The 24,831-nt window shown below is 44.0% G+C and overlaps 2 protein-coding genes across 2 annotated transcripts in view; one reads left to right on the forward strand and one right to left on the reverse strand.

The window, feature by feature from the left end:
* The window catches only part of POLR2B (RNA polymerase II subunit B), a 16,731-nt gene extending 4,182 nt beyond the window's left edge, over nucleotides 1–12,549 (reverse strand). The window contains exons 1-18 of the mRNA XM_041412221.1: nucleotides 12,436–12,549; nucleotides 12,166–12,238; nucleotides 11,179–11,329; nucleotides 9,571–9,683; nucleotides 9,088–9,307; nucleotides 8,018–8,176; nucleotides 6,836–7,000; nucleotides 6,148–6,344; nucleotides 5,309–5,428; nucleotides 4,761–4,947; nucleotides 3,910–4,053; nucleotides 3,544–3,683; nucleotides 3,306–3,417; nucleotides 2,685–2,839; nucleotides 2,240–2,438; nucleotides 1,961–2,129; nucleotides 1,396–1,492; nucleotides 170–264 (exon numbers count right to left, since the gene is read on the reverse strand). Coding sequence (XP_041268155.1) covers nucleotides 170–264; nucleotides 1,396–1,492; nucleotides 1,961–2,129; nucleotides 2,240–2,438; nucleotides 2,685–2,839; nucleotides 3,306–3,417; nucleotides 3,544–3,683; nucleotides 3,910–4,053; nucleotides 4,761–4,947; nucleotides 5,309–5,428; nucleotides 6,148–6,344; nucleotides 6,836–7,000; nucleotides 8,018–8,176; nucleotides 9,088–9,307; nucleotides 9,571–9,683; nucleotides 11,179–11,329; nucleotides 12,166–12,238; nucleotides 12,436–12,454 — 2,515 coding nt within the window. The 5' untranslated portion in view covers nucleotides 12,455–12,549. The remainder of the gene's footprint in view (nucleotides 1–169; nucleotides 265–1,395; nucleotides 1,493–1,960; nucleotides 2,130–2,239; nucleotides 2,439–2,684; nucleotides 2,840–3,305; nucleotides 3,418–3,543; nucleotides 3,684–3,909; nucleotides 4,054–4,760; nucleotides 4,948–5,308; nucleotides 5,429–6,147; nucleotides 6,345–6,835; nucleotides 7,001–8,017; nucleotides 8,177–9,087; nucleotides 9,308–9,570; nucleotides 9,684–11,178; nucleotides 11,330–12,165; nucleotides 12,239–12,435) is intronic.
* Nucleotides 12,550–12,626: 77 nt separating this feature from the next.
* Nucleotides 12,627–23,724, forward strand: NOA1 (nitric oxide associated 1). The gene is made up of 7 exons (XM_041412147.1): nucleotides 12,627–13,620; nucleotides 14,676–14,840; nucleotides 15,539–15,735; nucleotides 16,931–17,062; nucleotides 18,570–18,686; nucleotides 19,480–19,597; nucleotides 20,588–23,724. The coding sequence occupies exons 1-7, from the start codon at nucleotides 12,657–12,659 to the stop codon at nucleotides 20,791–20,793; spliced, it is 1,899 nt and encodes a 632-aa protein (XP_041268081.1). The 5' UTR covers nucleotides 12,627–12,656; the 3' UTR covers nucleotides 20,794–23,724.
* The last annotated feature ends 1,107 nt before the right edge of the window (nucleotides 23,725–24,831 follow it).

The following is a 24,831-nucleotide window of genomic DNA, read 5'->3' on the forward strand; positions in this document are numbered from 1 at the left end:
AACATACTGACTCTTGATGTTCTGTATCTAATGCAAATACCTCAAGTGGTACGGTAATTTCTATCAAATACAGAAATGTCTGTATTAATATATCCCAAAATGAAGACTGAATCAGTTCAACACTACCTTTCCCACAAAACCTTACCTTAAAACCACTCCTTTATCTTACCTTGGCAAGTTTCACGTGTAGGCTTCTCAAAAACTTCCTCTTGGTCATACCCTTTCTTAGACTCCTGCTCTTTGTATGAGCGATAGAACACAGACCTGAAATAAAGGTGTAAGTCTTCTACAGTGAAGCCAGCAGCATTTTCCCCCATATCTCATTTTCACATATTATGGCTACTGTTACTAATGACAACCAAATCCAAATAATGAGTGCATGCCGCACAACCTTTCCTCTGATTTCCTGTTAATCTGACCTTGACTGAGGGCAAAACAAAAAAACAAAACAAAACAAACACAAAAAAACCAAACCAACAAACAAAAAACCCCCCAAAAAACCAAAAAAACACCCCACAAAACAACAAAATACATTGAAACCCAACAAAAACAACCCACCACATAGAGAAGTTTCAGAGGGCATTATGATGGCCACTCTGCAGATATTGCCAAAGTACCTAAGGTAACAGGCTAATTTTTGATGAACTGCAAAGACTTGTATCTGCTTGACACCATAGAAGTAGTTATTATTCCTAATGATTATTCACATCTTCAGCATATCATTCTCATATTATTTTCCTCCTTATGCATACAATTTTGCAAACTTTTTTAGGCTTCTACTGCTACCTTGCAGTGCTACACTCAGTACAACTGAGCTGCAGTGAAAAACTTTCAATTTAATGTAAGGTTCTTTCTGGTGCTTTAAGGGTTTTTGTTTGCTGTCTCAGTTGCCAGCACACCAAAGTGCTTTCAGATACTATAATGCATGAAGTCACATCAGCCACCAACTGTGCCAGCAGCAGTTCCTTCTAAGGAGAGGAACATTCCAATCCTAACTGGTAGCAACTGTCTCACTAAAAAGACAAGACTATGCTAAAATGCTGGAACATTGTTCTGGTAACTGGCAAGACTTATATGAAAACACACCAGGGAAGAGTCCAAATGTTTTTCATTAAACTGTGATATGAAGGACCCTAAACAGAATAAAGATCAAAATAGGAGACCAAGAAGATGAAGTGGGCAGACAGGTTTCATGGTGTTTTGCTAAGATACACATTCACTATTTTCATTGTGTTGCTCCCTCAATCCCCATTAAAAAAAAATAAAATGCTTCTCAAGTGGAAAGATTCGGAGAATGGCATCTTCCAGCATAAAATGAACTTTTTTTGAGCCTCTGGACAACTCAATATAGCTTTTTCTTTTAATTCCAAGCAGTTAAAAAATTTACAGTCTTACCTGAAAAAGCCTCTGTCAACAGCAGAACGGTTCATAATGACAGAGTCTTCCTGGTTATAGCCTGTGTATGATGCAATGGCTACAATCGAGTTGATACCTACAATACGCAGAGAAAATATTTTAGAAGAATGCACACATGCCCAGACAGACACTATTTTAACTCAAAATAGGCTGTACTCTCTACAGTCAAGCTGTCTGCCCTTTCTCAGATAAAATCTCTACATCCCACACACAAAAACATGCAGCATCAGCAAACTGAGTAGAAAAGAGAATCAAGAGCGACCCCTTGTGAAAAAGCTATCAAACATCAATATAGAAAATGCATTTTTTCAGTTAGATTTTAGCTGTTTGTATTTTTTTTTTTTTGGTAAAGTAGTTTCAGTTGCAACACTACCAACAGATTTTCTGCAGTCTAGGTGTCCAGCTACAACCTAACACTTATTTCTTAAATTGCACACATTTGCTAAATGTTCAGGTATTCTACACACACCGTGATTAAAACCCCATGTTTAAAACAAAACAGAAGAGTAGTGTCTTTGTTCCATGAAATGAACTGACAACGCACCTGCTGGCAACTCTCTGAACCTCAAGTACTCCATGGAGCGTGTTGTTACCAGGGGCTTCTGGGGATAATACAGCACATGTGCCAGCGTATCCATACGGACATGGAAGTTGGTGATGTAGACTCCCATGGCCTGTTTACCCATAGCAGACTGGTATGTGTTCCTGGGAGACTAGACAGACAAAGGGAAGACCATTAATTATGGACATAAAGCTCCTTATACACACACCTGTGGGTTTTCTATCAGCTTTAAAAGGAGGATGTCAGCAGAGGTGCACTGACCTGGTTGTGATCAGGGAAAGGGATAATAGATGCACACACTCCCAGGATCATGGATGGGTGAATCTCACAGTGTGTGTATGTTGAACAATATGCCACACCCTTCTCTTGCAAGTCATCTGGAGTCATTGCCAGCATCACAGTCTCTTCTTCCAGGGTGTCAATGTACTCTACTACACCACTGGCCACGAGATCCTGCCAGCTGAACAACCAATAACTCAATTAACACCTAAAATGGGTCTCTTCAGCAGTGACAGAAACAAGGACTTCTCTGGCTTATTACTACTACCACTGCCTAAGTGTGATTAAAAAAACTGATTAAACTACCAGGCTGAGAAAGCATCTTTGTGATGCACAAAGTTTTAAACATTCCTCTCTCCAACCTGAATGCAGCACCTTCCAAGATGGAAAATGACACCTTCAGTTGAATTTCAGGAATGTCCCTCACCTGTAATTGTTATACTCTCGTTCCTTCAGTTGGTCAATGTGCCTTTTCTTCAGCAGCAACTTCTGTTTCTCCACAATTAAAAGGGGCCGACAAATTCTGCCTGCATCAGTGTAGATGCGGATTTCTCGCTCACGAATATCTCTAATCATGGAGACCTGGGCAAGACAGCAGCACCTCATGAGTATAAAGTCTCAGCTTGGAACCAGAACTACAGAACACAAAACAGGATAACCAAATTCCCTAAAGCAAAGTCTTTCCAGGCACTATCAGAAGCACAGAACAAAGAGTAACACTCCTATAAACAGGAGCGTTTCAGAATATTATTTTCAACTGTTTTGTCTTTCAACTGGATCATCTTTAAAAACAAACAACCCCCATAAAAAAACCAACCCCACAACCAAGCAACAAATCATACACAATCAAGCATATAATAATAAAAAAATAAAATTCAAATGCACCAAATACAAAAACCTCCCCAAAGCACCCACAAACCAAACCCAACAGAAGTATATTCAGAAAGAGACTTGCAAATAATGCTACTTGAAACTTGCAAAGTAGTATCAAGGCATTATCCTCTCTTGCCTAAAAGGACACCCCGACTCTAGATGTAAAGATTTATACCTCTGACACAATGATGTCCATCTGACGACGAAGCTTCCTTAGGGTATTCATCAGCTGCTCCGGATCTTTGTGTATTCCTACCCAGCAGCCATTAACAAATATCTTGGTAGCACTAGAAAGGGGAAACACAAACAAATAATAACTAAACATATCCCACCTTACCAAATAACCCTCAAACCCTTGAAAAGTTGTGCAGGATAAAGCTTAAGTCTGTTTGAAGAGTTTTATTTGCACGTACTCAGCTATTGCTGCTGGAGATATTTCTTCTAGGTTTTCCATACTCCACTCTTCCAAGAACTCCAGAATTGGGGATGGCTGCGACCCCACAGAAATGTAAGCCATCAGGGCTAAGTTCTTCACAAGTCCTACTGCATGACCCTAGCAGAAACACAAAGTTGCATTTTCAAATCAAGAAGATTCATGAATTTCAATTTAATTCCTCAAGGAACTGGACACAAAACATGCTTCCAACCACCGAGTTAGCTATAAAGCTAAATATTTGTGTCAGCATTATTAAAAAAGTGCAAGGGATCATCACAAGTGCCACGGCTACAAAATGACCGTGAGGGAAAGGCAGTCAGTACACAAATCCTGCTTTCATTACCTCAGGGGTCTCAGCAGGGCAAACCATTCCCCACAGGGTGTTGTGCAGCTGCCGGGGCTTGGCCAGTTTTCCATCTCTCCCAATCGGAGAATTCAGGCGTCTCAGGTGGGAAAGTGTGGATGCAAAAGTCAGGCGGTTCAACACCTGCACACAGGAAGGAGTTCAGTCAGTCAAAGCTTCTTAAGTGTGCTGCTGACAGGCATCATGGCACACTAGCACAAAGGATCAACACCCTCTAGAGATGATGTGCTTAAAAAGAACTAAAACAGCTTTGATTTTTGTTAGCTACACTTTTTAGCTCACCTCCACTAACCTCACACTTCCCCTAGAATCTCAAGCTCCTAACTAGTGTTGTAGTGGCAGAAGTTCCCAGAACATGTTTTTATCACACCAAGACCCTTGGCTAATAAAGTCAGTGCTCCTCATAATTTGCCATGGAATACAGAACTTTTATATTATAAGGTGTCACTCAAGTTTTTTTAACTGCCTGTGAAGCACTGGAAGTAACTAAAGGAAAGAAATCCATCCTCCTGGATGACTCCCTGGGACTACAAATTTACACAAAAGTGTATGATCAAAGGAAAAAAAATCTTTACAAGAGTTGCACCAACAGTTTAGCAGCGAATGCAACAGCCAAAGCAAACAAACCATGACAAAAGAACCCCTAAACCACACACACTAATGAAGATCCAACTGTTTGGATCTGTTTGATCAGTGTCACCTAAGCAAACTTCATTTTAAGAATATTTCTGTTTAACATGCAACATGCATGGCTGTTAAGCAATGTTAAACTCTTCCATGAGAACAGTTTTACCATAAGAACTGTAAACCTGACAAAGCTCTTATTGTACCTGAGATACTCCTGCTCTGGCCTGATGAGCTTTCTTCTGGTCACCCCAGTTTCCAGTTGCCAATGAATATTTCAAACCGTCTGAAATAATTCTTGTTTTAATTGCCAACTCCAAGTTGAAATCTTTCCCTCTATCAATGAACTTTTGTGCATATATTCTCACTTCCTTCAGCAAATTCTTGAACATTCTGTAGAAGAAAGACACCGAGAAATCCGATTAAACAGTGCATGTGCAGTTCAGCCTACTCAGGGCTATTTAAAAGAAATGTCACTGGCATCCTGAAAAGAAGCAAATTGTAACCAGGGTGAGGGGGCAGAGGGGAATAAAGCAAATGCAACTGTTTGTAAATAGGCATAAAATATGCTTCAAAGCAAGACAATGCTGGCCACTTACTGTTATAGGAAACTCAACTACTCCTGAAAAAGTCATATTGCACAGAAACTGTGTTGCCCAAGACTGACTCTCTGACACAACAGAATTAGTCTGACTTAGAAGCACAGAGTTGGCAATGTCTCTACCATGAAATAAAATGTGTATGTGATAATTACCCTCTGAACAGGAAAGCCAGGAGTGGCCCAGCAAGATCCAGTCTTTTGTTGCCATAATGATCTCTGTCATCCAGCTCTCTTCTTCCCAGTGCTGCCAGCAACAGTCTATGGACCATATACCTAAGCAAGTAAGACAGTTTGTTTTAAACTGACAGCAGACATTCACAACAAAGATTACATGTTTTCAAAGATCAGTCAGTAAACTCCTTCCTAAAAGCTGTCCATGCTAGATCTTTAGGATAGCACTGCCCTAAAATAAACCTCTTCAGCACATCCTTAGAGGTGGATGACCACAGAAAGTTCAGGCTAAGCACAGGGAGAAGAAAATATTTACATCATGATGGTCATGCCTCTTCTGCTAAATATCTGTCCTGTACTGTAACACAGGCTCTGTTGAAGCACATGCAATCAGGTATAAAATCACAAGTTTCCTGATGCTACAGTCCATCTGCATATCAGTAAGCAGTCATCAAGACAATGTGCTACTGGTTTTAAAGAGTGGCTTACATTACAGTCAGCTTATCAGTACTTATCTAAATCTTAGTTATCAATTTCTAGGTGTTATCCATGCAACTGGATATCAAAAAGTCATTTAGCACTATCATCATATTTAACATAAGATCCAAAATGTGTTTGAGTCTCATTTAGTTCCTTTATTTTTTCCTAGTTTATCAAAGTTTGCATTTTCTCAGCCTGGAAAATATACCAGTGCTCCAAGTTTTATCAGAGAGTATCCTGAAGACTGAGGTTAAAACAAACTTCCATTCAAGGCATTCTTCCAATCATATACATGAGTAAAAAATATCCATTTGCAGCTGTGAGACAGAGTTCTGACATACCCTAGAAAATAAGCCTTTTTGGTTTCACAGAAGTCACTGACACCAACATGCGGGAGCATTTCTTTCTGCAAGACTTCTTTGGCATACTTGATTCTCTTTTCTTTGGTGACACCTGGCTTGGCACCTCTTGAGCCAATGAAGTTGAGGGCAACATTTTGCTCCTGAATGACAAATGCTTCATCCAGAGAAGGCTTGACCTAAGGCAGAAAAATACAGCAAAAATCTTGTAGCAACCAGTGCCTGTTGGGGCTGAAGGAAACTACACAGTAGTTTGTTAATGACCCTTTTCAGGATCTCCTAATTATTGATCCAGGTCTTTCTGGCACTAGAAAACAGCAATGAAGCATTCAGGAAGAAGAAAAAAAATAGTTTAAACTTCAGAAAATAGTTCTCATTCAAGTTCATTCTGCTGTTTCAGGTATAATCAAGACTTTACAGTTAAAGCAACAACAGCAGGAGAAGACCCTAACTCTCCAAATACATATTAACTCTTAAAAATTTCCACTGTGCCCTGTCCCCTTAATGTACTCATTAGAATAGATTCAGGCAGAGAACTTTCAACATTTATAATGCAGAACCCACAAAAATAATAATTAAATTACAACAGGAAAATGAACAACCCTTCAAGCGATGACTACCTGCACCAACACACCACCAAACACGAGAACAGGAAATTAATATATACTACCATTTCCATCATTTCTGGGTCTTCAAAATCATATATGATGTGCTCTAGAATGTCCCTGTCAGACACAAATCCGAGTGCACGGAAGACAATGATGATGGGCACCTCTTGTTTGATATATGGCAAAGTTGCTACAATGCGCTGACCGATGGCACTCTTCTTTGCACCCTGCAAAAATGAGGGAGAGCAGGGCTTAGGTTTAAATCATCCTGCCTTTCAAGAAAAGTCTCTAAAATCATCCTGCCTTTAAGTAAAAGTCTCTCTCTGGATTTGGATGATACAACACAAGCATATTTATTCAAGCACCACAGGAAAACATGGCTTCTCAGCAGGCCAGCTAAGGAGCTACTCAGCAACCTCACTCCAGCAATGAGTTTTAATTTTAAAAACATTTCAAGCTTTAGAAGCCTGTGAAAAGTTGTAAGATTTTTGCTGATACAAAGGAATATAAATACTACTTGTTCACCCATATGCATAAGTTCTCTCCCTCAGTGCCAAGAGCAATCCCATCCACCTTCAGTGTTCCTTCTGTCAGGCTTAAACTCAGCTTTTCTAACCCACTGTGCAAGTGATTATTCAAGTAGCTGCTCCCCGTCTCCAGAAGGAAATGCTGTGGGATGCATAGGAAATCAGGAGTGCCTCAGACACCAGGAGTGAGAATCAGGAGTGAGAACTGTAAAGTTGCTCTTGGAAAATTTCAAAACATCAGTGCAATACTAATGAGTACTGTCACCTTTTGCTTTATAAGTTACAAGTAGCACTTATTTGACCTCACAGATGGCACAATTAGATGTTAAATATGAATTCATATGTGGTCTGCAAAATACATCTCAACACTAGCTTGGCCACCAGCAAAGAGAGGGTCTCTTCTATTTATTCTTCATGAAAAAACAAGACACGGCTTGTCTGAATTTTCTAAAAATTCATGTATAGCAATTAAAAAAATTATTTTTAGCCTTGCCCTAAAACCTGCCACAAACTGAGTCTTCATTTCAATCCTCAAATTATTTATCATAGAGACAAGCATAACATATGACAAACAAATTTTCATTTGCTTTTATCTTCTTTCCAGTTTAGCATCAGAAGAAATTTCTTCTCAAAATCCCAAAAGCAAATGACACAAAGAGACAGGACAGTAACAAAACTCCTAAATCAATCCCTGGGGTTATTACTGCCTAGCCATACCTGTCCACCTCTGGCCAGCATGCTGACCCATATAGTACTTGTTGGTCGAGAGGAATTTTCCAGACAAGACCTACACTCTCCTGTGTAGGCATATTTCGAATCTTTCTTTGCAAACACATACACTGTGTTTGTAGCCATCTTCTCCTGAGCAATCAGAACCTGTGTGAGAAACAAGAGCACCAGTAAATAACTGACAAAAGAGAATACTGAAAGCAACACTCACACTGTTTCTACTATTCCTTCAGGTGCCTCAACTTCAAGAGCGCTGCACAGCGTGAAGTCAACTGTATTTTGAAAATATAGATTTAAACAAAATAAAAGCTATTTAAGATGAAATAGTCCAAACAAGAGACTCAGGAAACTCTGTTGTCTTTTATTACTTACCACACATGCTGGCTGTGCTGAGACATTTTGCACACTGATAAAGCATTTCACTATCTGTTTTTCCAAGGCCAATGCACTACACAGGCAAATTTAAATGCCAGCTCAACAAGCAAAGCCAGAATTCTTTTCCCCAAAAAGAAATATAAAATTCTAATTATTTTGCTGTGTTTACCTGGGTTATCAGAAAATACAGTCAGTTTCACTGGTGAGGCACTAACAGGGTGTGGATATTGTTTTCTGAAGCTGCTTCCACAGCAATGGAGGCAAGAACCTCTTCTTAAAACAAAATGCATCAAAAATACAGCAAAATCATCAGCAAAAATACAGCTGCAAACAAGCTGGAGGACACTCTGAGTGAGGAATTGCCTCATTTCAGAATGCACATTGCTCTGCAATATTGGAAAAGGAAATAAAAATATCTAGAGCACTTACTCACAAAAGGCAAAGCGGTTCACAAAACCAAAGAAGGGAAGAACTGAAGATGGGAAATGTATCTCAAAGAAGAAAAGGTCGCTTGAGAAAGCCCTAACAGATGACTAAAAGCCCATCTTTCTGCAAGATCAGGAGCTCCCACAGTATCTCTGGTACACTGGATAAGAGCATTTGTGCTCCTGGCAAAACATATGGGAACAAGTGACAGAACTTCCAGCGTCTGTAAAGATGGCTGTGCAAGGTGTATCCCTTACCTTTTCTGATCCATTAATGATGAAGTAGCCACCAGGATCAAGTGGGCACTCGTTCAGCTCACAAAGATCACGGTCAGTTAAGCCATTCAGCAAACAGTACGTGGAACGCAACATGATAGGAATTTTTCCTATAAAGGTTTTCTGATGCTGGGTCTGCAACTGGTCCTCCCCTTCTTTAATAACTGTTTTAGTTATATCCACATACAAGGGGGCAGAATACCTACAGAATAAAAACACCACTGTGTTACCTGTCAGTTACTACCTTTCTGTACAACCCTGAGTAATGAAGGCAGTTATTCAAGCACTCACTGGTGTATTAAGCATGATTACCAAATCACCAATCTCCATCTGCATTTAACAACTAGACATGGAAGTTTAAACAAAGCAGCAATTACTACATTTTCAAGGTCCTACTATATAGCAAAATATTAATAAGGCAGAGGCAGTTCTTCCTTGTGTTTATCCACCAGAGCTGGCTCTTACGTGAGATTTCTCAGTCTGGCTTCATTTGGCATCATAGGCGAGGGTGCTCCATCTCTTTCCCAGTGTGTAGGTTTGGAGAGATAGATTTGTTCAAACTTCAACAGATACCGGGGCTGGAAAACAAGAATATATTTACTTGTAATGGAAGAAACATCTCTCCTATTAGCAACCAGAACTGCTACTGCAGAAGAACAGCCACTACCAATAAATGAACACACAGCAAGCTGGGTAACACCAGCTCCTAGGAAGATTCTATAGGACAAGTAAACAAAGTAAGACTTGAGTTTTTTGAAAACTATCTGATTTTTAAAATGCACAAAAGCTTCCTACAACAGGAGGTGGTCTGTTGGCAAATGTTTTGAAGGTCAAAAAAATCTCCATCCTTGTGTGAAGAAACACCTTTTCCTGGATTTGCAGCAACAGCCACTGTTTCCCAAGTTCTCATGAAAGCTATCTTAAGCAGAATACGTTTACCACCATTCTTATCTCTGAGCAGGGCTGCTAAACCCTCTCATGTGCTCTAAACTGCCTTCAAAACTTGAGACTGAGAAGAGGAGGGAGACAAAAACAAAAAAAAATCAAGTTTTTCCCAATACACACAGTTTCCTTAAATTACTCCAGCATCTTCAAATGTGGTGAGAGATTGCCTACAAGTGCCTCTGAAGGAAAAAGCAAGTTTTCTTTTTATTCATCTCTAAACCTCTTCCTAAAAACTTGCATTTAATAAATGAGAATAAGACACTAACCTCTGTGATTTGAGAAAGTAAAATGATAGCTTTTGGGCAAAAAGAAGCCCAGCAAAACCATGCTTGTGATCTGAACCATGACCAGACACAGCACAAACATCAGCTGCAGAACTGCACAAGTAGAGAATTTTGCCACAATATACACAGAATAATAGAGGAAATATTAAGAATTAGTGAGCTAAATGTTTATGAACTATTTGCCTAGCAAAGAAAGCAAATGACATCTCAGTTATTCTCTGCAGGATAGTTCTTTGCCTGCAAAAAATGCAAAGGAACAGGAAAGCTGCATAACAAATTCAAATGTCCTGAAGTTCCTTTAAATCCCTAGAGGGAAACATCAAGGTAAGTAAGTGACTGACAGCAAGGCAATGGCTCATCACCATCTGCACTTATGGAACAGGGATCAAAACTACACAAGGGACACAGGTGAAAGCACCAGAGCCACTGCAGAAGGTGCACACTCATTGTAGAGGAGCCATCACAGGGTGCAGAATTGAGACAATCTGTGCTCTTAGGAATGTGGTGCCAAGGAAGAAGATGAACAACAGCACCCTTTGAAAACCTGGACCTAACTTGAGTCAAAACTAAGAGTGAAGTTTTCAGCCACAAGCCTACCTTGCCATGGGAAAGCTGCTGAAAAACCAAAATCTCACCAAAACACAGCTTGCTCTTGGCTACCTGACCTGCTCTACTGAATCTCTGTCCATGCAGTTTTGCAGAGGAACTGACAAGATGAGCTGCAGCAGCTACTTGTTCTTGGTCACTTCTCAACTCAAACAGCAGGACAGGGATTGAATAAAACAAATAAAAAATTACTTTGAAATGTAAAAACACATAATCTCTGCCACGGTTCTCCACTTACTGGCTCTTCCACTTCTCCTGAGGCATGCTGGGCTTCAGCTTGTAAATCAATTGGTGGAGCATCTTCAACAATTCTCTGCACAGACATCTGAATAAACTCATCAAAGGAATCCAACTGTTGCCTGACTAAACCCTTTTCATCAAAATAGGAACTAGGGGAAAAAAAAAGAGCAAGTTAATAAGAAATCTTAATTTAATTAATGTACTTCACACACCAACAAACTTAAGATATAGTTATTACTAAACTCCACAAGCCATGAAATATAGTGCAGAATGAAACACATTCACTTAACTCAAGGCATGAGTTTCAAACACAGATGCTCCTCACAAATGTTTAACAATTCCCTCCTTGCCTGAAGACACAGACACTTTGGAGTGACAGACTTGCTGCCACCTCTTGGCTGAGCCACGACTGCATGCACAGTCAGTGCCTCAAATTTCCCTTAATTTGGAAGAGAAACGTGATCACAAAGCTCACAGAAAGTGGCTTCAGCTCAAGTTTTCAATAACACCTGTAAATTACTTTGCTTAACTAATTTTCCAAGCTGCAGTAAACTAGGAGCATGTCCCTAAGTCCAAGCAATAGTATTCAGAACTTTTAGCTTGTGTTCCCTGTGTTCCAGCCACACAGGTCCTGGACACTCCTATTTTCCTAGAAAAAACCACCACCACCAAAATGGTGAAACCAACCAAGTACTGATTTCCTAATGCCAGCATCAGCAGTGAGATTAGCGGGCAAAACCATGTACTTAACATGCAGCCAAAACCACCTCTTTCTTCACTGAAAAAAGTGTGTGCTGGGGGTCAGCAGAGCTTCTGAATCCCTGCCCACAGCCCTTTGTTTCTACTGAAAGCCCGTGCCGCAGCACAGGGTTTATCGTAACCAAGCCAGCCGCTCCAGGGCGCTGCAGCCAGCGTTCCCGGGAGCAAGCTGGATGTCACCTGCCAGCCTGGAGCACGCCAGAAGGGATAAGGACAGCGAGTGCACCTAATAACAATCCAGCAGGCTTCCTGCCACAGGTCGGGCGTGATTTCATCATCGTCCTCATCATACTGCATATCTGTGGGGAAGCACAACCTGTGAGTTAGGCTCCCACCACCGCCGTGTCCCCGCTCGCCCGGCTCAGGTTCCCTCCGGTATCCCGGGAGAGGCCACCGCATCCCATCTCCCGGCTCCCGCGGGCCCCGGCGCGCCCAGCGCCACCCTCGGCCGGGACGGGCAGGAGGAAAAGGCCAGGAGAAAAGGAAAACCCCTCACCTTCGTCCGCGTCGTACATGGTGGCGGCGGGAGGGGCCGCGGCGGCGGCGGCCGAGCGAGGGGCGAGCGGGAGCGCGGAGCGGCGCGGGCGAACGGCGGCGGCGGCACGGCGGCTGCGCGCCCCGCTACGTCACGCCCGCGTCTGCCGCGAGGCGCCCGCGCGCTCCGTGACGTCAGGCTCGCGCGCCGCTCGGTGCGGTGCCGGTGTGTCCGGTCCCGCCATGCTCCGCCTGGGCCCCGCGCTCCTGGTCCGCCTGGCCCGCGCCCCGCTCCGCGCCTCGATGCGGCCGTGCGGGGTGGCGGCGGCGGGAGGCCATGGCGAGGAGCAGGAGCGCTTCGTCTTCCTCGAGTACGAGCCGGACCCGGCTGAGAGAGCGGCGGCGGCGGCGCTACACCGGGAGCGGGAGCTGAAGACGCGCCGGGAGCGGGAGCTGAAGCTGAAGCCGCGGCGGGCGCGGGGCGCACCGTCGGCAGTGCCGAGCGTGTCCGACCCGTCGGTGCCGCCGAGCGGCGTGAGCTGCTCGGGCTGCGGGGCCGAGCTGCAGTGCGCGGACGGCGGCGCGGCGGGCTTCGTGCCGGCCGAGAGGTACCGCAGCCTCCTGTGCGAGGGCCCCGCGGCGCCGCGCGGCGCCGTGTGCCAGCGGTGCTGGGCGCTGGCGCACCACGGCAGCGCGCTGCGGCTGCGGCTGCCGCCCGAGCAGCACCGCCGCGTGGTGAGCGCGGCCCTGCGCCGCCCGCCGCGCCACGGCCGCGGGCCGCTGCTGCTCTACGTGCTCGATGTGATGGAGCTGCCCGACCCCGTGCTGCCGCAGCTGCCGGCGCTGCTGGGCCCCGACGTGCCCGCCGCGGGAGTGCTGGTGGTGGGCAACAAGGTGGACCTGCTGCCCGCAGACTGCCGCGGGCACCTGGGGCGGCTGCGGCAGCGGGTGGCGGCGGCCTGCGCCCGGGCCGGGCTGCGGGGAGCCGCGCTGGTGGACATCCGCCTGGTGAGCGCCAAGACCGGCTACGGCATGGAGGGGCTGGTCAGCCGGCTGCAGCGCTCCTGGAAGTGCGCCGGCGATGTCTACCTGCTGGGCGCCACCAACTCCGGCAAGTCCACGCTCTTCAACACGCTGCTGCGCTCCGACTACTGCAAGTCCCGCGCCCCCGACATCATCGACAGGGCCACCGTGTCCCCGTGGCCAGGTGAGTGCGCTGCTTGGCCCTCTGTAGCGCGGGTAGTGGGGAATGCGGGGTGTGCAGGAAACAGTGAGTTGTGCGCCTCTGGGCTGCTCTCGGCCACCCCTGCGGCAGGAGAACCTGTCACCAAAGCAGTACCTGCCACCCTGAGCTCCTCCGTGGTGGGCAGCAAGAACCAGAGGTGTGCCATACTTCACATTATCACCTCTGAGGAGTGGCTGAAGTGTTTAACCCAGAGAAAAGGGGGTTTGGGAGATGTTATCACTCTGCATCTACCCAAAAAAGGTTGCAGCCAAGTGGGAGTCAGTCTCTTCTCCATGGCAGCCAGTGACAGGAGAAGGGGATGTAGCCTTAAGATGCACTAGGGCAGCTTTACGTTGGACATCAGCAGGAATTTCTTCACCAGAAAGATAATTACACATTGGAATGGATTGCCTAGAGAGACGATGGAGTCGCTGTGCCTGAATGTGGCACTTAGTGCCATGGTCTAGTCAGCATGGTGATGATGTCAGGGGTCTTTTCCAGCCTAATTGATTCTGTGATTCCTCACAGAGGGCAGCAGGAGTGGGATGCATGTGCTGAGGATACTGCACATCCTGTAGTGCTAAGAGGCTTGTTAAACTAGAGAGGGTCTGCGTGCACCCTTGCCAGTTAGCATGGCACCTGATGTGCATGCCTTTCCTGTCCCTATGCATTAGAGGTGTCCTCCAGTCTGGAGAGGCCAGGAGGTGGAGTGGTGAGCACCTCTAGGACAAACCAAGCTGTCTGGAGTTGAGGCTTGAATGGGGTGTGCTAAGTCAGCATTGGCACCACTCAGCTTTGAGACCCTTTTATCCAAATTATAGGTGAAAACGGGTCTTAAACAGGTGGATGGCTTGTTTTTGCTTCCCCAAGTTGGGAGGCTTATACTTTGTGGGAGCAGCTGTAGTTCCACCTCTGAGTTTGTGTTACTGGGTTTCACAAAAAAGTTAGAGAAGCATTTTTTTTGTAATCTTGTTCATCAGAGCTGAAATGTGTCAAGTAGTCAGAGATCCAAAAGTGCCTTCTGTTTGTTTTTCCAGGAACAACACTGAACCTGTTGAAATTTCCAATTATTAACCCTACATGTGACAGGATATTCAGAAGGCAGGAGAGGCTAAAGGAGGAGGCAACAAAAACAGAAGATCAGCTAAGCAGTGAAGAAAAAAAGTACCTTAATCAACTTAAAAAGCAAGGTTACCTAGTGGGTGAGTAAAGATGTTATCCTTCTGCTCCTAATGAAAACACTGCATTACACAAGCGTTATTTTGACCAATGTTTGCTCCCAGATTAATGGGGGCAAGACCTCTGTCTCCTCCATAAGCAGCATCATTAGTAGTTTTGAGTACCTGTCAGCTGCTGTAGTAGCAGAGGGTTCCTCTGTGCAATGCATCTCCTATCTGAACAAGGCTGGCAAATTCTGATAGCTTAGTAATTTGCAAGGATATCACAGTATGGGCTATCTCTTGTTCCCAAATAAAGAAAATAAGTTTAATTTTAAATAATCACATTTGGGCTGCAGGCTACAGGGGTTGTACATCATTTTAGTATGTATTCAAAAGAGGAGGTTACCAGAAGATAGCTCTGGTTTTCAGATAATTCTGTGTTTAGCAGTCTGAGGCACTGAAAATAGAAGGCATTCTGCTTTACTATAAATTGGAAGTAACTAAGTGTCTGTGATCTGGTCCCTGCTGAGATTCTGGGGCATGAGGAGTGCTAAGCAAGAATTATAGAAGGGATTTCTTATAATTTTGGCTTTTGAACACACAAATTTCTAGCCACATAGTGTCTCTATCACCTTTATGCTACTGATGTGCATCTCTTTTAAGCCATGAAAGGGGAAGATGTTTGATTGAAGGAAAGCAAGTTAATAAGTAAATTATCAGAACTTTTCATTTTAATCCAGGAAGAGTTGGAAGAACATTTCAACAGCAGAAGTCTAGTGCTGAGATTGACTTTGACCCTGACACACTGTCCTACAGCATGGATGAAGATCCTAGAGATTCCCCTAAGAAGTTTGAGGAAAGGGAGGAGTTCACTCACAATGAAGTGAAGGATGCTCGGTGGTGTTTTGACACTCCAGGAATTGTAAAGGAAGACTGTGTAGGTACTCTGTGATGCTGTGTTTTGTGGTGACAGGGTTTGGGAGGACTCTTCTGCCTTAGCTGTGCCTGTGGGAGAGTGCTTCTGCTGTAGTCCTGGCATTAAGATTCTCTTAGCTTGGGAATTGCATTAAGATAAGGTTTGTATTTAGTTGAGAGGGGTTCATGTGGTAATGCAGTTGCATTTCTGAGTAGTGCAATACTGCCAGCTTTGCAAAGGAGCTGCAGGGCTGCATCACCAAGTTTCCACAACCTCTGAACCAAGGGAAGTAAGCGAGAGTAATCTTAGCAAGTTCATACCAGCATCACTCAATGGAGCTGGCACTTCTTCAGCTCTCCCAGCCTACGGAAGAAGGTGGAGCTTAGGAGGATAACCAGAGTTGATGACCAAACCACATCTTAGAGAAACATCCTCCTGAAGCTAGGAGGATCTGAAGTGTTGCTGCTGTGGCTCCAATATGTCAGGCCTTTGTCAGTAGAGCAACACCCTAATGAAGCTAGTGCTCACAAGGTGCACATGTCTAAAACAGGCATGTTTTGATTTTTAGTCTTTTTAATAGCCATGCAGAACTGCAGGTCATCTTCTGGGGAAGATTTAATAGTGCAGCAGACAGGAAGGTTCTGAAGAGAATGAAGTGCAAGGACTGTGCTGAGACTTTACAGCTCGAGTGCAGGTGCTGCATTCATGAGCACTAGGAAGACTCCTGGTTTTCTAGTGATGTATTTGTCAGACCATAACCTGCTTTAGTAATCTGCACTTTACACTGGTCTCTGATAGCCAGTGTAAAGACTGGCATGAGCTTAGAGACCTGGTTTGGTAACTTGAGACTGTGTGTGTTCTTCCCCTTCTTCTGGAGTTTAATACTTGTGGAAAATACTTCCTGCATCCAGAAATAGTTGCTTCTGATTCTGATTCTCCTCATGCTCTCCTTTGGAGAGCTCCATGCCAAGTTTCAGATCAAATTTTGTTCCTGCAGTCAATGTTCGGTCTGAGTGGAGGACAAGCAGATTGTCTGTGGCAGATTTTGGCAGGGATATTCTTCCTGTTTGTCGCTACTGTGTGGACCAAAATCGAACTGTTGTGTCACATGTTCTTTACGTTGCTTTGATTGCTTTCTCTATCAATATAATGCCTATACTAACTTTGTTGTTCCCATTGAAACATCTGGAATGAGTTATGACAATTTATTTTGCAGGTTTTGAATCTCCTAACAGAGAAGGAAGTTAAACTGGTTTTGCCATCACATGCCATTGTTCCACGGACCTTCATTCTCAAGCCAGGAATGGTTTTGTTTTTAGCAGCCTTGGGACGTATAGACTACTTAGAGGTAAAAGAAGAAAGGATTTTGGGAGCAGCTGCTTCATCTCTTACTGTAGTACCAGCCATAAAAGGCTTTTTGGGTAGCTTTCCCAGACCCTTTCATTGCTGCTTTGGAGATGATGAATCAGTTACTGAATCACTGCATGAAGTCAGAATGCCTTGGGATGGGTAGTTGAAAGGTTTGTTACTTGGTACCAGCATGCAACATTACATTGTGTATAATGGGAGCTGCTTTTGAATGCCTACCAACATCTTCAGTTTAATGTGCTTCCCATGACATACAGAGAGGCATGAGGGAGGGAGAAGAATGTCAGAATTAACTGGGAAAATAGTGGGTTTCCTCATTTCTGTGTTTTGTGAAACCTTTCTGCTAAGAGAGAAAAGCATAGACATTTTTTCTTTCCTGTCAGACCTCTGAAGAACTTGCCTGAGGAAGCAATTAATTGCATGTGTATTTTAGTTTCTGTAAAAAGTATTTTTCAAATGTGTTGTGTGTCTCCCCTGCTAATAATTTCTTCCAGTTATTAAAACTCCCATGCCATACACCTTTATTGAACTGTGTGGAGTTGACCTCCCGTATTGCTTCCTCTGTAACGGGCAGTAAAACATTAGACATTATCATAAGTCTTAGATCATTTTCTCAGTAGCTTGCCCTGTTTTAGGGGTGTGTATGGCTATTCCTTTGTTTCAGTCTGCTTTCCAAGATCACCACAGAAATGTTGAATTGGTACTTTGCTAAGGACACTCCTGAGCTGCTGGAAGAAAACCAGAAAGGTGGAGGGGGCAGGATTCTGTAAAGTAAAAAATGTACTGGTATGGCAGGAGCACACATGAATGTATCAGTCTTGTGTATCTATATCCTGAGATTTTGGAGGACAGTTGTGCTCAGATCATGACAGAAGCTCCTGCCTCAGCTTAGACTTTTGAGCTTGAAGGAATTCCTGCCCTTATTTCTGGCTGCTAGCAATGTTTGGGAGGATCCCTTCTCTCTCTGACCTTGTTTTCTCTTCCTGCAAATGGATGAGAGTGCCTGCTGAAATTGCTCCACCAACTTTGCATAGCTTGAGAGCAGCTAGAACCAAGTCTAGTAGAATGAGCACTGTGTGCTAGAAATGTAGAGTGATAGGAGAAGAAGCACCAGACCAGATGTCCATCACCTCTTGCACTGAATAACCACACTGAGTTTGTTCTTGTGAATTAAATGAGAGCAAAGATCTCTCTTGGATGATTTACCTGAGCTGAGCAGCTGTGCTGGCCGTAAATGTGGCATTAGGGGTGCTTTGAGGCAGGATGGTGAAGCTGTGGGTCTTCTCTTCTGGAAACTCAAATCCCAGTTTTATATAAACCCTGGCAGTTGTCGTTGGCAGAGGCAAGGACCTCTCAAACAGGGAGGGGGCATCCTGGTTGAAAGCCAGGCAGGTTTTCAACATGCAGGAAAGAAATGGGGCAGGAGAGGGCAATTCAGGGCTGCTTTTCTCTTAGCATAATTAACATCCTTTTGGTATTTATTTCAGGGAGAAAAGCCTGCCTGGTTTTCTGTCTTGGCTTCTAACCTGTTGCCAGTCCATGTTACTACACTGAGTAATGCAGACACTGTCTATGAGAAGCATGCAGCCCAAGAGTTCCTAAAGGTAAGGGGAGGTGCTGAGGGGAGCTTGTGGCTGCAGGTAGGCAGGACCCCTGTCTGGAGTACAACTGACAGGGAATATCCACAGGTATCATGAGTTTGGGACTTGTGCAGTGGGTGAGTGGAGATGTGCAGTGTGGAGCAGTCTTGCACAGACTGAAGTGTGTTAGGAAAGAGCACTCAAGATGATGCATTTTCAGCAGTTTCTGTTTTTAGCATTCAGCCTGATAATATTTGCAGTATTCTGCTTACTCATACTTGGCTTTTCTTGAACAGCCTTAAAGTGCAGCCAGCAATGGGGTTATTTTCCATGACAAACCTGCAGACTGGGGTTTCCAAACAGATTGCAGCTGAAAAATTTACATGTCTTATTTTTTCCCTTCTGGATCTTCTGCATATATCTTCATCTCTTGGTGGTCTGACTTTTTCCTTGGTATGGCAGTGTTCTGTGTAGTACTTGCAGATTGTTGGGAGATGGGGTGAGCTGTCCCTGTCCTGGTATTTCCATTCATGTGCACATGGAGAACAAGTGCTGTCACATCAAGGCAGCTGGTCTGATCCACCAGCTGCATCCTGCAGTGGGCACTCAATCTTCGCTCACCTCCCACAAGGTTCCTCATCCTGACTCTGTTTCTGACAAACCTGAAATAACTCCTGGAGGTTATTCAGTCCAGCTCTTAACTGGCTAACAAATGTTTGATGTTTTTATTCTCCCTTGTGCCTTGCTTACCAGTTTGAGGTAGGAGTGCTGAATAATCTCTTGACTGTTAAATAATTTCCCTGTGTTTTAATCTTAGGTTCCCATGGGTGGGGAAGAGAGAATGAAAGAGTTCCCCCCACTTGTCTCTCAGGACATTACACTGAAAGGAATTGGTACCACTGAGGCAGTTGCAGATATCAAGCTTTCCTCTGCAGGTAATTTAATATTCCTTCATTAGTTTGCTTTGCAGGGTCTGCACCCTGGAAACATTGACGGGAAGAGGTCTCTGAAGGGGTGAAGCTGTATTTCCTGCTCAGAGCAGGACTGTCAACAACACAAAATCATAGCAGCCACGACTTTGTCCAGCTTAAGTGTGGCAGCCTCCAAGAATGGAGATTGGCAGCCATGTTTGTGCAGGATGGCAACATTGGAATACTTTATGTGGTGGCTGCCATACAGGTTCTACAGCATCAGGAATGGCTGTGACACTGTTAGCTGTCCAGGTGAGAGGGAAAGGGCCATTGATTGGAAAGCTTCCTGCTTGTGTTTTTATAGTTCCCACCATCCCTTTTGAGTTTACCAGGAAAGAGCTGTGTCTGAGAAGAGTAACGTGGCTTTAGGTGCTGCCTTCTGTTGGGAAAGGGCTGGAGATGGCCTTTGAGCTTAGTTTCTCAAGCAACCCCCCAAGGATAGTGTGGTATTTTCTGAGACCCCCATCGAAGGGAGGAAATGATGAATCTGACTCCATGTTCTTAGAAGGCTAATTTATTACTTTATGATCTATATTATACTAAAGAATACTAAACAAAACTATACTAAAGAATACAGAAAGGATACAGACAGAAAGATAGAAAGATACTAATGAAAAACTTGTGACTTTCTCCAGAGCCCCGATATGGCTGGGTGGTGATTGGTCATTAAGTAAAAACAATTCACGTGAAACCAATGAAACAATGTCGAAACTGCATTCCAAAGCAGCAAAATTCAGGAGAAGCAAATCAGATAATTACTGTTTTCATATTTCTCTGAGGCTTCTCAGTTTCCCAGGAGAAGAAATCCTGGGCGAGGGATTTTTCCAGAAAATATGATGGTGACAGGGTAGCTCAGACTTTTAGCCACTCTGGGAGCAGTATTTTGTGTCAGAACCTTGTTTTGATCCTAGGGACTTGTCTTCCTCACTGTCCATGTTCTCTCTGGCTGTGCAGGCTGGGTGGCAGTGACGGCTCACGCGGAAGAGGAATTGCTGCTCCGAGCCTACACGCCCCAGGGCACTGCGTTGGTGGTGAGGGAGCCTCCCCTTCTGCCTTACATCAGTACCATCAGAGGGGCCAGGATCCCAGGCACTCCTGCCTACAGGACCAAAAAGCCTCCTTCCTTTGTGGAAAACCTGAGAACCACTGGAAGCAGATAGTGCTTTTCATCACCCGAGCAAGGCAGAAGACAGAACAGCCCCTGGAGAACCTTGTGACTTATTGGTATTCAGAAAATGTTTGGACTCATTTTGAAAGGCCAGCAGGCAGATTTTGAAAAGCAGGGCTTCAGGGAGCTACACAAGTCCACATGTGATCCAGCTGCTGAACTGCAGCCATTTTGAATGAGGGGCTGGGACCTAGCTGTGGGAGGAGAAACTGCTTCTCCCTGGGATCTGCATCAATGGGCAGATCCCTTTACCTGTCCCCTCTTGAAACAGGGTGGAACTCACCTGCCTGATCTGGTCTGACTTTGCTGCTCGTGGAGTAGGTGGCTTCTTGCAGATATGCTCCCTCATGTCAGAAATCATCACCTTGTTCTTAAGGTGCTTCCATAGTTAGGGAGTGGAGGGAGTTGGAAGGAGCAGGGAATGCTCCAGTGTGGGTATGACCCTCCTAGTGGCTGATACTGATTCAACAACATTGACCAGAAGCGTCCTTTCTCTCCAGCATCTGGAGCAGATTAGGGTGTGCAGTGTCCTGCTTTAGGACACAGGAAAAGTGATTTAATGAAAAGCAGGTCTGCTCATGTGCCTGAAGAGGAAAGGTTTGCAATTCACTGCTTTGATTTGGTTTCTGTAGCTTGGGTACAAGTTTTTGAAACCATGGGTATAGAATAAAACTTCTCAAAGACAATCTTTTGCTGACCTAGCACTCTTTGTGTGGGTATGAGCATCTTGCTAAACGCATGAAAGCTCCAGTGCAATAATAAACGTGCTCAATCTGCCAAAGACAGGCAGACTGTGAGAGACACATGGCCAGTTAGTCTGCTGAAAAAGAGGCAAAAAAAAAGTATCTTCTAATCTTACCATTTTAGTGATGTTTTCCTCAGTCAGTCCATTAGTCTCCAGAGGCAGCTCTGCTATCGTTGGGTCCTTGGCTGTTTTCCTGAAGAAGACTGGGTGATCAGCAGAAACCATTGGCTCATTCAGCATCCTCTTCTCACTATTGTTGCCTGTGGGATATATTGGCATTCCTTTACTGAAGCCTGTCCCTTAGCCCTGCTCTTTGTTTCCCCCCATTTTCAGCCCAGACCAGCCATGTGGGTCTGTCTGCAGGACCACTCTCTTCCCCTCTGTGAGGCTGCCAGGGCCTCCTTGGAGCCACTTTCTGTGCTCTGCCACTTCCTCAGCTCTTCTGTGCCCTGCACTGCCGCCTCCTTCCCTGCCTCCCACTCTGGGGGCTGGTGAGATGGGGTGGGGCAGGTGGGGTCACAGTGGCTTTGAGAAGCACTGGGTGCCGTGTGGTTTGAAGTTCAGCACTGCCTTGGGGGAGTTCCCTGTCCTTTCTGGGAGCTGCCCAGTTCTCCCTGTGTAGAAAATCAGTTTCTTTATGAAGGTCAGCCTGCTGCCAGTGAACCCAGGGAATGTGCTTCACATGTGTTCAGTCTGTGTCTAGAGTTCCTTCTGTACATTAGACAAAATATGTGCACTCTCGCCTTGACTTCTCAGAAAGTCTTTTCTAGTTCTTTCTAGAAGAAAAAAAAAACTATGGCAGCATGTTCCTCACTGCACAGGCTGTGACTCACACAGCTCTCCTGTTTTCCTCTGTTTCTCTGTTGTGAAAGCCAGCACATGTGTGGCCACTCCTGAGGTGTGCTTGGCAAGCATCAGAGCACAGGCAGCAAGCTCCAGAATGTGTTTTTGCCAGCATGGGTATATAGGACTGTAGCTGTCTTCCTGGCTGGATTTCTTTGTGCTGTTGGCAGGCCTCACATTTTGCTGCCAAAATTACTGAAGGAGTTACCAGCAGGACTGGTGTGAGGATTATCTGTTTTAGCTGTGCTAATCTTCACATTGTGATTTTCAATCTCCCTTTCACAAAGGGAAAAAACACCATCTTTTTAATGTTTAAGAACAAGATTTTAGAAACTTTCTTTTTTTTTTTTTTGAGAGATTCTTTTTAAAATTACTTTTGTGCTGATGGAAGAGAAAGTGCCACATTTATCTCAACTGTTGTAACACACACAGCAAACCAACCCCTGTACAAATTCTGCCCATTCTTTTTGAGCAGGTCATAGATTTATCAAGTTCTTTCCTTGACTTGCTCATAGCTAAATGGAAGAATCATGTTGCTTTGTGTATCTTGAACATTTTTAAGCTGGCAAGAGGCTAAACAACTTCTTTATGTGTGTAGAAACAGCATGAACAGCTCATGTTGTTCAGTTTATGTCTTAGGCAAGATTACTGAGAATAATGCAAAAGAATACTGAGACAGGGACTTCTGCATCTTGAACAAAATGCACCAATCCAAACTTCTTCCTGGATGATTTACATGCATCAGGTGGTGGTGAGAGAGAAAGCGTATCAAGATCTGCCAGAACTGCCACCTTAATATCACAAGCCAAAAGCAAGTCAAGGTATTGAAAGGTACCAAAGTGCCACCTATTCCTTTTCATCCTTGGCTGTATGACAGATGTGGGGATGATGTACATCATGAGAAGGGACTGGTAGACAACACTTCCCCTCTACACATCAGAGGTGTGAAAGGCACTGCAGCTTTTGGAGGCAAAAGCCACTAATGTTCTTGTGGGGATGATGCAATTCTGCAGTTGCCTGAATTGAGAGCTGTGCTTACAGGCCCCAAGAGAATCCATCACTCCTGCCTGTCTAGTTCCCAGCTTAAAAGTAGCTTTGGTACTGATTTCCATAAAAACATCCATTGCTTAGCATAATAGTCATGGGCTGCAGAGGTGAATACCCCTGGCTCTGCCTTTTTGCTTTATAAAGTTCTTACACATATGGTGGCTTTAGTTCTTCCTGGAGCACTGCCTGGGGTGGTGTCACTGTTCCCAATGTGAAACAGACTGTAATTTGCACAGGCTGTTCCTCAAACTTTTACAGAAGAATAAAAATTTGGATTTGTTTCCATCACTGAAGCATCTGGAAAAAGAAAGGAAAAATGATTAAGAGCTTTAAACACTCAAAAATTGAAGAAGAGGGAAAAAGCTGGAGCAAATAGAAGAAAAAAAGTTAGTAGCAGAAACTGCCTAAAAGAGGACTGCATTTAGAGACAACAAGGTTTAAACTTTGTGGTCTTACGTGCACATCTTACCACAGGAACATTTCAAAACTAGGGCCTGGACTTTGGGCCTCGCAGACCTCAGAACAGTTCTAGAACGGGGTGCAATTGGCAAGTGTTATGGAAACAGAGGGAAACATAAATAGCTATAGTTTGTCTTCATGAAACTGTCAGAAATTTGTCCACAAAAGAAAAAATATACTACTACAAATATACAAAATATACAAAAGAAAAAAAACACAAAAGAAAATGTACTGCATTTGTTTTAATGGTACACCTGAACTCAGCAAGCAGTTCTTGAGGTCAGAAGCAATACCTTTACACATTTACTAATTGAAAATAAAAATATAACTACAACATTAGTCCTGGTCTTTCCCTGTGCATGGTAGATGGTACTGCATTTAGTCTGCAATTAATAAACAGGTATATAGTCACATGAATGTTGAAATTTTAAATTAGCTATCTACAGTTATAAAAGAGAGAGGTTTTATTCTACACCTCTAGAACATTTGGTGTGGCTTTGATTTATTTGTCTACAAGATGAGGAAACCACTTTTACAGTACATTCTGTATTTGCAAAACAAGCACATTTAATTTTAGGAAAAAAAACTTATTGTGAAGTGAGGGAAGATTGACATTTTTTCTAAAAGTCAAGGCAGGCAAAGTTAGAGGTTAGAAGCTGGTCCTTGAATTTCTAAATGTCAGATTTGACAAGACCTTAACAAAATCCTGCAAATACAAAATATGTTGTAAACATTAACAATGGGAAAGAAAATAACAATATATCAAATACACATGCAAAGGTTCTGAGAGTTTGCTGAACCTCTTGCAGTTAAGACAAGCAAAGGAAGCACAGGGAAAGAGGAAGAAAAAAAGGTGTAAAAACATGGTATCCAACAAAGGGAGGTTAACCTCACATGCTGTTCATACTTTGTTACTCTGTAAGGTGAGGGGACCCA

This window comes from Onychostruthus taczanowskii, unplaced genomic scaffold, assembly GCF_017590055.1.
Source record: "Onychostruthus taczanowskii isolate IOZ18803 unplaced genomic scaffold, ASM1759005v1 scaffold38, whole genome shotgun sequence".
Classification (NCBI taxonomy): domain Eukaryota; kingdom Metazoa; phylum Chordata; class Aves; order Passeriformes; family Passeridae; genus Onychostruthus; species Onychostruthus taczanowskii.

Coding starts and splice junctions, on each gene's coding strand:
- NOA1 (XM_041412147.1), top strand. CDS start 12,657: ATGCTCCGCCTGGGCCCCGCGCTCCTGGTCCGCCTGGCCCGCGCCCCG. Junction 14,841..15,538: donor AAAGCAAGGTTACCTAGTGG/GTGAGTAAAGAT, acceptor ATTTTAATCCAG/GAAGAGTTGGAAGAACATTT. Junction 17,063..18,569: donor GACGTATAGACTACTTAGAG/GTAAAAGAAGAA, acceptor TATTTATTTCAG/GGAGAAAAGCCTGCCTGGTT.